This window comes from Rhinolophus sinicus, linkage group LG01, assembly GCF_036562045.2.
Source record: "Rhinolophus sinicus isolate RSC01 linkage group LG01, ASM3656204v1, whole genome shotgun sequence".
NCBI classification, from domain to species: domain Eukaryota; kingdom Metazoa; phylum Chordata; class Mammalia; order Chiroptera; family Rhinolophidae; genus Rhinolophus; species Rhinolophus sinicus.
Genome location: NC_133751.1, coordinates 78,900,263 through 78,913,055, shown reverse-complemented (window position 1 = coordinate 78,913,055; position 12,793 = coordinate 78,900,263). Strand labels below are relative to the sequence as shown.

Below are 12,793 nucleotides of genomic sequence, written 5' to 3'. Positions count from 1 at the left end.
TAGCGAGTCCTTTTATATGAATGTTTTTAACCTCCAGCACCTATCCTATGATTTCTTCCTTTTTATTTTTTTGTCATTCAATATTTTTTCTGCTGCTTTCTCTCTTTTGGGGTTCTAATTACACATACATTGGAGAGCTTAATATTGTCCATTGGTCTCTGAGGTTCATTTTTCTTCATTCTTTTTTCTCTTCTTCAGATTCGATGCTTTCTATTGAACTCTCTTCGAGTTCACTGATTCTTTCGGCCATTTCCAATCAGCTGTGGAACCTTTCTAGTGAATTTTTATTGTGTTTTCAGCTGTAGAATTTTCATTTGGTTCTTTTTATAGATTTATTTTCCTGTTGATCGCTTACCTTTACATTCATGAAGACTATTTCCTTTTAATTCAGTGAATGCATTTTTGTTTAATTCTTTAAAAATATTTATAATAGCTGCTTTGAAATGTTAATTGTATGGACTCAGACTACAGTATTTTGCAGTGTATAATGTGCATCCACGTTTTTGCCCCAAACTTTCAGGAAAAAAATCTTTTAATTTTTTTAATCAAATTTTTATTTGTTTACATTTAGGTACTTGCTTTTTGTATTATAAAGGAATTTTAGCATTTATTTTTTAACATGGTACAAGAAATTTTATATAACAAATACCGTGTTTCCCAAAAAATAAGACCTAACCGGAATATAAGCCCTAGCATAATTTGTCAGGAGGATATCCCCTGAACATAAGCCCTAATGGGTCTTTTGGAGCAAAACTTAATATAAGACTCAGTCTTATTTTCGGGGAAACACCGTAATTACAAAACACAAGAATAGATAGAAAGTATAAGAAATTTTATTTACCAGTAACAAATGTATGATATTTACGCATCATGGAAGGCCAAGAACTCTTCATCATTGCAAGTTCGTCATAAGTTCAAAAAAACCAATGATCATATTCCAGGGTATTATTAATGTTGTGCGTGTGGATATTGTTATTGATTTCTAGAGTTACATTTTTAACTCATAAGCATAAATAAAAGAATTAAAAACATTTATATAGATACAGAATTAGTACTACCCATGTATGATGTGCATTCTTATTTTCCCTCACAAATTTGGGCAAAAAAGTACACATTATACACGGCAAAATACGGTACTCATTCTTCCTGTGGAGTATAGCATCTGATATGTCTGCTAAGTTCTTTTTAGCTCTGAGTCCTCTTGGGTGTTCCCCTCCCCGGTCCTACCGTATTTCCCCAAAATAAGACCTAATCGGAAAAATAAGCCCTATCATGATTTTTCAGGATGCTCATAGTATAAGCCCTACGCCAAAAATAAGCCCGTTAAGATCATCAGTCAGACTGACGCATTTAGTATGTCTGTTGCAACACACGATGATTGACGTATTGAATTATAAAATAATAATATATAATTAAATATAAATAAGTAATAGTATTGACATTAATACTTAAAATAAATGATAATTAGTATTTGTAAATACCCAAGCAGGCACCTTTGGACGAGAGGTAAACGCCTATGTAAACAGATGAACTCAAGACTTACTGCCGAATGACCAATCGGAGTACAGACACAACGCAGGAATCACGTGTGCACTTGATAACGAATGGACATGGTTATGTCTAATATGAATCTTCATAATTCAATACGTCGTGTGTTGTAATGGACGTGCTTAATGCACTCATGTGAAATAAAGAAACGTTTCCTGAATTTTGGTGCCTGCAATTTTTCATTGCTTTTGTGTGGACCATCATTATTAACTATCATCATTTTTGTTGACACTCCTGTCTTGTAAGTCTTCAATTAACACTTGATTTAATGGTAGATTTAAAGGGAATAATATTTTGACCCCCAGACAAGATGAGTGCAAAAAGAAAGCTATTCTATTGAGTACAAGAAAGGAATCATGGTGGACTCCTGGGGCAAGAATTTAATGGCTTTTTGCAAAGAGAAGAAGTTAAATCTCTGAATGGTCTGAAAATGGCGAGGAGAGTATGATAGCCTCAGTCAACAAGTAGACGAGGGAAATGTGATGAAGCACAAGTGTGGATTAGATTAGCAACCACTATTTCCTGAGCTGGAAGACATCATCTGTGAATGGATTGCTGACAGGAAAGCAAAGGCTTTGGTTGTGCCCAGGGCTGATATTCAAGCATTTGCCCTTGCAATGGCACCACAGTTAGAAATATCCCCAGAAGAATTCAAAGCATCACAACACTGGCTGGGTGGCTTCCTTCAGTGATAAGAACTGTCTCTAAGATCAACAACACTGTTCAAGCCGGAAGATACTGAAGTTATTAAACGTGCACTTGCATTCAAGTCCTTTGTTGATGGTGTTGACTTTTCTAAATACCAACTCTCCAACATGATAGCTATGGATGAAACTGCAATGTTTATGGGCCAAGGATCTCTGTTTGATCAGAGGGGTGATCGTCAATCCATATTCCCTCCACTGGTTACGAAAGTGCACGAGTTACCTGTATTTTGGCAATTCGTCTGGATGGAAAGAAAGCCCCACCTCTAATCATCACTAAGGGCAAGAAAGACAAGGTTGACCGTATTTCAGGCATTTATGTTCTTGAAACTGAAAAAGCCTGGTGCACACAAGCAGTTATAAGGAAGTAGGTTGACTTAATGCTGCCACGTGTTAACTGCGGTGGCCAAAGAGGTCTGCTAGTCTGGGATTCAGCCAGCACTCACTGCGCTAAAGACATGAAGAACTTCCTTGTAGAGAGAAGAATAGACCATGATTCCCGCAGAAATGATTGCCTGTCTCCAGTCTCTTGATATTACAATAAACCAGCCATTCACGGACCATTTGCACATGGAAATCAATGACTACATTGAAAATAGAATGGAGAGAAATCAGCATGGAAACTCTGTGAAGCCTAGCCTGCAAGAGGTCGTGACTTGGGTGAAGAATTCATGGGATAAAATAACTGACAGCTGTGTTGCCAGTGCACTACGAGCAGGCTACATGGACAAGAAGTGCTCATTTAAGGAGACCTCTGTTGCTGGACATGAGAGATTGGGGCCAGTGGTTCTACAAGAAATGGAGTTGCAAGAAATTCAAGCCGGAATTCGGGGTTTGGAGAGTTATGACGATGTTCCAGAGGAAGATGACATGACTATTTGAATAAATGTAGATTTTTCTACGTGAATAAATGAATAAATGTAGATCGTTATACATGAATAAATGTAGATTGTTGTACATGAAAAAATAAGACATCCCCTGAAAATAAGCCTGAATGTGTCTTTTGGAGCAAAAATTATTATGAGATCCGGTCTTATTTTCGGGGAAATACGGTAACTCCATGGTCAGCTGCGGACTTGGGGCTGAGCTTGTACTCAGATTTTATATCTTACTCCTTTGGTGGCTCTCTTACTTTAGAAGTTTCCCCCTCTAATTTCCAGCTGCTTGGCCAGCCATGAAGTTAGCATTGTAGTTGGAGCTGCAGAAGTCAGGACTTACAATTCCTACCCATTTTAATTCCATTGGGGTAAACTCTTCTGATTTCTGCCGATGTTTGGTTGACTTCCAGTAATTTCAAATGGTTACTCTATTTTGTTCAGGTTTTTAGTTGTTACCTGTGGGAGGGTTTACCTGACCAGTTTATTTTGCCATTATCAGTAACTGGAAATACAGGATTCTGTCTGTTTTCTTTTCCTTCAGTACTTTTATGGGATTTTTCACTTAAGAGAATTGTGTGAAATTCTGAAGACACACATATTTGTATATGACATATGTTCTTGGCAAAATAAGACATCAGACGTGAGATATCTGAAAAACACATTTTTAGAGCAACTGAAATATGACTTAATATTACAGTTTAATACTTAAGACTTCAAGAAATGCCAGATAGAGAAGTAAATAGTTGTATATGGGATCAGGCTTAAAATTTTTGATTAGAATATAGTATATGCCAGACCTGAATTACATGATTAATACAATTCACATTATTTGAAGACATTTTTCTGATAGCTTTGTATGTTGACTTGAAGAAGAAAACCTGTACACATAGGAAATGCCAGGATACCTTGTAGTTATTTAGGTATGATGTGAAAAACTCGGCTACAGTAATGAATGTAGCTATGGGAAGGAGGGATGAATATTACAAAGATAGGATTCGCTACATTAACTAATAGGTTACATGCTGGGGAAAATAACAGTGTCTTTTGTAGGAGGGATGTGTGTATGCGTTGATCTGCATGTATATAAGTATCAGTGGAATGGTGGTACACAGGAGCAGTCGTCCATGTTACTTGGTAATCATGCGTTGCTCTGCGTTGCCACTGCTGTTATCCTGGTTTAGGTTCTCCTCAGTACCTGCGTTGTCAGTTGCCAACTGTGTGCCTAGTACAGGGAACAGATGTTTGCCCTCAGGGAAATTAGTCTGCTGGTAATAGCAAGTACTTATGTGGAGCTTTTAAGTGGTAATCACTTTCATAAGCTTTGGCTATATAAGCCATTTTTATAAGCACTTGCTATAAGCGCTCGTTAACTCATAAACAGTTAACTTTTCCCCCTGCAGTCATAATATGGTCCAACAATACCTGGACCACTCGGACTAGCCATAAAACATCACATTGATCTATCGATGATATCATGTTAATTGGATAAACCTTACAGTAACGTTAGGAAGTAGGAAATAGTATTTGTTTTGTACAGAGGAGGAAACTGAGGTACAGAAGGAGATTAAGTAACATGCCCAGAGTTCACACCTACTAAGTGGCAGCACTGGGATTCAATCCTAGCCAGTTTGGCTCCAAAACTTTGCTTTTAACCATTCTATCTTGCCCAAACAAAAAGAACTTAAAGGAATAAATATATTGACAATTGTCTTCAGAATGTCTTTTTTGACTGCTGCAGTATTGGAACTTCAGGGAATTCTCTCCATTTACTTCTTTGTTCATGATTTTGGAAGAATTTACGTGGCTCCATATTTAAGAACTACTAGACGTTGTGAGGCAGGTGTAAAGAATCCCAGAGGAACCTGGCCAAAGAGCTTGTAGTCTAAATGGGAAGATGGAAGCTGCTCAGAAATGCAAGGAAGAAGTTGATAAGGGTCATAATAAAAGTATACAGAAGTATACAAAAGTATACAGAAGTTCACAAGTGGAAGAAAGTATTCGTGAGTGAAAAAAGGCTTAAGAAGTATGGAGTTATAACTGTGTTTTTAAAGAATGTTATATTTAGATATGTGAAAGTGGTACAGTGGAGTGAACAGTGATAAATGGAGGCAGAAAAAATATTCGCCATACTGTGGGAATAGAGAACAGATTAGTTTAGCTGAACAGGGCATGTGAGAAGAGGAGTTGTGAGAAATGTTTGGATTCTTGAATACGAAACTAGAATATTGAACTTTAATGGGCAGTGGAGACCCATTAAAGAATGAAACGATACTTTTGGTTGCTGTACGAAATAGATCACATAAGGTAGAGGATACTGGTTTTGCGGAGATGGGTTTTGGTTTTTTTGCATAGGGAGGTTACGACTCAGGAATATAGCGCTCTACCCTTTATAGGGAAGGATGTCCAGTTGTAGCTTTGGATTCTGAGAGTGGAGCAAAGGAAAAAATAATTTATATACATTAAATGTAAAAGGCTGCATTTGTGTTTATGCTTATTCTATAGTGCTATTATTTTTATTCTGTTTTAACCAAACCTGTTCATTGAGCTTGCTGAGGAAAGGTCTTGCATTAGAAACTGAACTGACTTTTTATGACCACACAGGGCCCCCCAGTGCGCCTGCAGAAGACCGTTCAGGAACACCCGACAGCATTGCTTCCTCCTCCTCTGCAGCTCACCAGCCGGGAGTTCAGCCACAACAGCCACCATATACAGGAGCTCAGACACAAGCAGGTCAGAGTGAAGGTAAAATAGAGCTTAGTGCACATGTGCAGAGTGGGACATGTGCAGAAATGTTTGTAGCAGTGTTGTTGGTAACGGTTAACAGCTTACATATGCATTCATTCTATGAGCACAGTTGGGAAAAATTTTGATTTACTGAAACGGTATGTTTTGGCATTGAGAAAACCAAATAGAATAATATTTCAGGTATGCTTCCGTTTAGTGAAAACAAAAACTCCAAAAAGTGTTTATATGAACATAAATACAAGGTGAAAGATCAGGAAGGAGTCATACCAGTTACTCGTTGGTGGTGACCATGTTGTCAAAGGTGACCCATTGAGGTGACACTTTAGGTGCCATTTTCTTTCCTTCTCCCGTCTCCCTCTTACAACTGTGTTATTTTTGTAATTTAAAAAGATTTTTAAAATAGAGGTATACCATAACTTTAGTTAAGTGTAGTTTTTGGAAAGATAAATAGCCCTTTATATTTTTGTGCAGTTAGCAATATGTCTTGTGGAAAAAAGCAATATATTTTAAATCAAACTTTTTTTCTCTAAAGATGCGTCCTTGGATGAGCAATTTAATCTCTTTGGGTTTTGATGTTTTCTCATTGTCAGTTGTGAAAATTGGATTGAACCAGTGGTTTTAAAAGAATGTCTTTAGTCCTGAATGAAACACAGCTTGAAAGCTCAGTATTTAAAATATTATGATAAAGGAGTCATTGCCATGGTTGAAGGGTATTGAGGGGACACAGGCTCAGGACAATAGACACTAAGGTGCCTCACTGAAACCCTTGGAACTCTGCAGATTGTGGCTAAGTATAGTAGTCCCCCTTTTCCCCAGTTTTGCTTCCTGCAGTTTCAGTTACCTGCCGTCAGCTGTGGTCTAAAAATATTAAATGGAAAATTCCATAAATAAACAATTCATAATTTTTAAATTGCATGCTGTTCTGAGTAGTATGATGAAATCTCAAGCCATCCCACCTAGGACGTCAGCCGTGCTTTTGTCTACATCCCCACACTGTATACGCTCCCTGCATGTTAGTCACTTAGTAGCAGCCGTCTTGTTTATCAGCCCCACTGTCATGATTATCACAGTGCTTGTGTTCAAGTAAACCTTATTTTACTCAATAATGGCCCCAAAGCCATTCACATACTTTTATTACAGTATATCCTTATAATTGTTCTATTTTATTATTAGTTATTGTTGTTAATCTCTTACTGTGCCTAATTTATAATTTAAACTATATCATAGGTATGTATGTGTAGGAAAAAACTGTATGTGTGTGTGTATATATAGCGTTCAGTACATCTGTGGTTTTAGCCATCCACTGGGGGACTTGGAACATATTCCCCAAAGATATAAGTGGGTGGGAGCTACTGTAGTTACTGATATCTAGGGTTCCTTCCAGATATTAAAATGTTGGTTCTGTGAATTGCCCATACATGTTAGTTAGGGCCTTTAAAACTACATATTTCACTTTAAAACAAACACCAGGTGGTGCTCTTACTATTTGTATAATATAAAGAGGTCAGGTGGTGGTATCATGTATTTTCAACGCCAGAAGCAAGTGACTAGTTTATCAATCACATTAAAAAAGAAAAACTATAGTCTAAAATGAACTGAGTCCTTTTGTCATAGAGTCCTAACCATACTGTGGCGACACTTTCTAGTTTTCCCATTGGATGAATGCCAGGCATAGGGACTAGTTGGTGGCATTTTGCTGATTAATGAGTGGTTTGGGAAGAATTTCTTACTGCTTAAGCCATTCTCCACCAACTTTAGTCACAGTCTTTCCTTTGCACCAAGATACAACTACCCAAACTGGAACAACTACCCAAACTAGAAATGAAGCAGATGTGGGCTAAAACAGAGAAGCAAAAGCAGAGTTTGGATATGATGGGAGTTTAATGGCTATATCAGGCGAACTAACGTTTGTTTTTTTAAAAAAGAAATCCCATTTTAAACAGTGTATATACTGTTGTAGAATGTCAGTTGGAAGGATAATTGTACCAAATAATGTTTGCTGTTCACTGATATAGGAATAGGATTTAAGATACGAACAGTATCTCATGTTATTCTGTCACGTTTGTTTTAATTGAAAATTTATTTTCAAATAGGTAAAATTAAAAAATATAAAAGGATATACAGTGAAAAATCAGCAATTCTCTCTCCCACCTCTAACCCTCAGCAACCAATTTCCTTTTCCAGAGGCATCAGATTAACACTGTTTGATATGCATTGAATTCTTTTAGGATGGCACTAATTATATGCCTTGCTAAAGCTGTTACTTTTTTAGTTTACATTAAAACATACCATATAAAAAGCTGTACAGTTGTTAATATGTGACATCAGTAAGTAGATTAGCATTCTGGAGGTGAATCTCTAAATTAGTGCTATCCAAAGGAAATGCAATGGAAACCACATGTAATTTAAAATTTTCTATTAGTCACATTAAAAAAAGTTTTAAAAAAGGTACAATTAATTTTATTGCACATTTTATTAAATCCAATATATCTAGTATATCAACATGTAATCATTTAAAAGTTATTAATGTTTTACATTCTTTTTTTTTGTATTACACATTGGAAATTGGGTGTGACATCGGTTTGAATCACTTCAAAACACAAACGGCCTGTTATAGTTAAGACTAGCCACATTTCAGGTGCTCAGTAACCCTGTGTGGCTAGTGCCAATTGTATTGGATAGCACAATTCTAGATTAATATATCATTTATAGAGTCCCAAGATGAATTATAGGCTACTTTAATGAATTCTTTTTGATGTATAGTGTCCCTGACATCGCCAGTTAGATCATTGTTGGTTATAATTTGAGCAGAATAATCAACATAAAAATCCATTACTAATAATTGATAAACATAACAATCTCAGAATATGAAATAATCTATGATAAAATAAGTAATTTTGAGTTGTTACTTAAATTCCATAAAAGGGACCTTGGAATTGTGATTTCCTTTCCCAAGGATTTTAGTCTTATTATGTTGTTCAGTTAAAAGAATCAACAAAATGTTGAACATAAAAAAAGAAAGAAAATGGACAATATTATTATTTTTTAGATAAATCAGTTGCCTCTGTTATTAGAAAACTATATACAGTTGAGTAGTTGTCTGAAACTATATAAGTAAGTGGTGAGGATACAGAGAAGAGCACCAAAGACCAGGAGGTTTGCTGTTTGACAATTCAAAAAGATGTAAAGGATATAATTAAAATCTGTAAAATCATGTGTCACTATAATGACAAACTGAGTAGACTTTTAAAATGGCTTTTATTTTGTAAATTTTGAAATATACACAAAAGTAGAGATAGAATATATCTGTCTCCCCCTACAAACACTTTTATTTAAAATTTGCTGGAGTGTTTTAAATCAAATCCTGCACATCATTTCACTCAGCTATTTCAGTATGCATGTCAAAATGATAACCTTTTCTTTGTAACATAACCACCATGCCAGTATTACACCTAACAACAAAGTTAAGTGATTCTTAATGTCAACACATACTATTAATGTAGTTGACCTTTGAACAACACGGGTATGAACCGTGTGGGTTCAGCTATACGCAGATTTTTTTCAATAAATAAATAGCCTGATCTTTGTATCCCCAGGTTTCGTATCTGTGGATTCAGCCAATTGCAGATCGAAAACAGTATTTTCCATCTATACTTGTAAATTCTCAGAAGCCATGGACTGACTGTATGCATTGTTTTACACCATTTTATATAAGGGACTTGAACATTCACAGAGTTTGGTAGCTGCAAGGGGTCCTGGAACCAACCCATGTAGATTTTGAGGGACAGCTGAAGTTTCTGGGGAGTCACAAGTTACATGTGGGTTTTAACTGTGTGGAGGAAAGGCACCACCAACCTGTGTTCTTCGAGGATCAACTGTAGTCTCTCTTTGAATTTGCCTAATTGTCTCCTAATTATCTTATTATCGTTGGCATCTTGTTCAAATCAAGAGTCTAATAAGGTTCACGTTTTCCATTTGATTATGTGTCTTAAGTCTTTTTTCCCAGTAGTTGTCACCTTTACATGTTTCCAAAATCAAAACTATTATTTATCTGTAACAAGTAATGATTTATGCCAAAACATAGATGCTTAGAACATTTATTATTATAATATCTCATGCAGTTTCAGAGTCAGGGATCTGGGAGTGGCGTAGCTGGGTGGCTCAGGGTGTTTCATGAGGCTGCAGTCATGTGAAGTGTAATCCGAGCTCGAGGGTCCACATCTAAGATGACTCCCGTCTAAAATGACTCCCGCATGGGTGTTGGCAGGAGGCTTCAGCCCCTCATCACCTCTCTCATAAGCTATTTGGTTGACCTCTTGACAGCAGCTTTCACCACAGTGAGTGAGCAAGAGAGTAAGGTAGAAGATGGCTGTCTTCTATGACCTGTCCTCAGAAAAGTCATTGTCATTTCTGCAATATTCCATCAGTGTACAGGTCAGCCCCATTCAGTGTGACTACATAAGGGAATGCATACTTACATGTTTTTTCATTCTTTGATAATTTGTGTATTATTGAGTTAATCTTTCTAATTTCTAAGATTGTAAAGTATACCAACCCGTTGCCATATGCTATATGTGAGCAGGGGTTGCCATGGAAACTGGCTAGCACTCTGTAACAAAGTACAGTCACAGAAGTCTCACCATTACTCTTTGCTTCATGCTATTCCCTTTCTCGGCTTAGGTAATAGTTTTTATTTTATTTTATTCTACCATTGATTTCTTTCTGAAATTATACAAAACAGCTTATACATATTTTTTTGCTCAAAACAGCTTACTCTAAACTGTTTGCACCTTGCTTTTTCACTTAAATCAATAGCACCTGTAGCTCTCTCCTTACGAGTATGTGAAGTTACTCTTTTACAACTAAACACAGACTTCTTAGTTACATTTCAGAACACTGTGATAGGAAGTCCCATTTTGGACTTGAATGAAGTGTGTTTAAAATAAGCAAAAGGAATACTTTGTAGAGGTAGGAATAAACCTCTGAAATTTATAACCCCAGGGGTGGTATTTTCATAATGGGTTTTTAGTAGAATAGGAAAAAAATAGAGTGCATGCTTGCCTTAAGAGTAGTTGTATGTACCCTTCAGTTTTTATTGAAGGAAACAATCATGCTTTTTTGACGTGGGAATTCCTTAGAATCATTGATGGCAACGGTCTACTACTTGGGGCCTTAATCTCAGCCTTTCTGATGATACTAAGTTAATATATTACATGAGACAACATGTACAAAACTCCTTTGAAACTAAAGCCCTGGAATTACGCTTGGGTTCCAGTGATGGTTCTTAATTGGCTGTGATGTATTGATCCCAGGCAAGTTGCTTAATATTTCTGTGTCCGAAATAGGGATTGCTAATAAGGTTAAATTTGCCCCCATGTATGTATTGCCTGTTCTTCACTCATTTTTGTATTGTAGAGTTAGTTCTAATTTCTAAGAATTAGAACCCATTGTAATACACTATACATATTTCTCCCCCTTGATTATATTTCTGTACCAGTTCTGGTCACTTCTGTTCTAAAATTTAGTTATACAATCCAGGATTATGTTGGTATCTTCTAAGGTGGTTAACTTCTGCACTACCTTTTGTGCTGTGTCTAAGTCATGAAGCAATAAGAAAGCATTTAAGAAACTTGTCAATTTTTTGTTATGTTTGGGAAGAGCATTAATAGCTTAAAAATAGTTAAGCAGATTTTATTTCTATCATAAAAAACATACAGCTGCTTGCTAGAAAGTAAGCTGGCTGTAAGTACAGGCATATTTCAGTGCTACCGGCCCAGTGGACTGGGGTCTATGCCTTGGTCTCAGCCTGTGAGTGCTAGGTGCCAGCGGCACCGCAGTTTGAGGAGCACTGCATAAGGCACTGACTTTTTTTCAGTAGTTGTCTCTTTCTGCCAAAAGTGTGCTGTTTACCCAGTCTCTTGATTAATAGATGGTTTGAATATTTTTGAAAGAATTAGCATATAATTATTTTAAAGATTTAAATACTAGCTAGATATCAAAATGCAGGTTTTATTGCTACTCTTGGCATTAGATCTAGCTAAATCCACCATTAGGACAACTGTAAAGTAGTGGAGATGATGAAGACATGAACCAATAAATACTTGTTTGGAAATCACAGGTAATAATGGTGTCGGAGAGGTTTCTCTGTAGGAACTGTGGTCTGCTGACCCCAAATAGTACTCTCATTTCCAAGTACACCTCCCTAGTGTCAAACAGGTCTACCATTATTAAAAAGTACAGTGTGGAACCCTTTAGGCTTTATCAGATGCTACGTGATTGGCTAGGATTTTCAGATGACGGAAATGCAAACTATTGTCACTTGCCAAAGGTATCTTAGAAGTCTGGAATGAAAACCTTGTAGGTCCTTGCTACCAAATAGTCTATTCATAGGGCACCAAAAAAGGTTCAAACCTTTAGATGACAAATAACAGTGTTTTGGGAAAGATTTGGGAGCTATTAATGGTATGTGCCCCTTTCCTCAGACTTTTATTGATTGATTTTTGACTCACTTGATTGTTACTAAACATTCGCAGTACAGATCCATTGGCAGTTGGATTTGAAAACATTTGTTTTTCTGGAATTTATGAAAAGACCATTAGTGTTATTTGCCGCCGATAAGAGTTCTCTGCAGTTAATCCACAGCAGAGCAGCCACTCTTGTTAAATTGTTCATTCTTCTTTTATTCAGAGACATTCAAAGGGAACAGGCATGTTCTTGTGTATTTTTACTCCACGTGTTTATGTGTTTGGATGGGGAGAGAATTACATGTGCCTTAAAAAATGTGAAAGTATTTTTTTCTGCCCAGTTAAACCTGCCTCTTTTTCTTGTCCTTTTTAGGTCAGATGTACCAGCAGTACCCGCAACAGGCTGGTTACGGAGCTCAGCAGCCGCAGCAGTATGGTATTCAGTATTCAGGTG

At 36.7% G+C, this 12,793-nt stretch overlaps 1 protein-coding gene across 4 annotated transcripts in view; it reads left to right on the top strand.

The window, feature by feature from the left end:
• Positions 1 to 12,793, top strand: part of TFG (trafficking from ER to golgi regulator) — a 41,250-nt gene that overhangs the window by 24,192 nt on the left and 4,265 nt on the right. For 2 of the 4 annotated variants that reach the window (XM_074332843.1, XM_019756527.2), the window contains exons 6-7: positions 5,732 to 5,860; positions 12,713 to 12,790. In XM_074332843.1, coding sequence (XP_074188944.1) covers positions 5,732 to 5,860; positions 12,713 to 12,790 — 207 coding nt within the window. Of the gene's footprint in view, positions 1 to 5,731; positions 5,873 to 12,712; positions 12,791 to 12,793 lie in introns of all 4 variants that reach the window. The other 2 variants (XM_019756526.2, XM_019756525.2) reach the window with 1 other exon arrangement.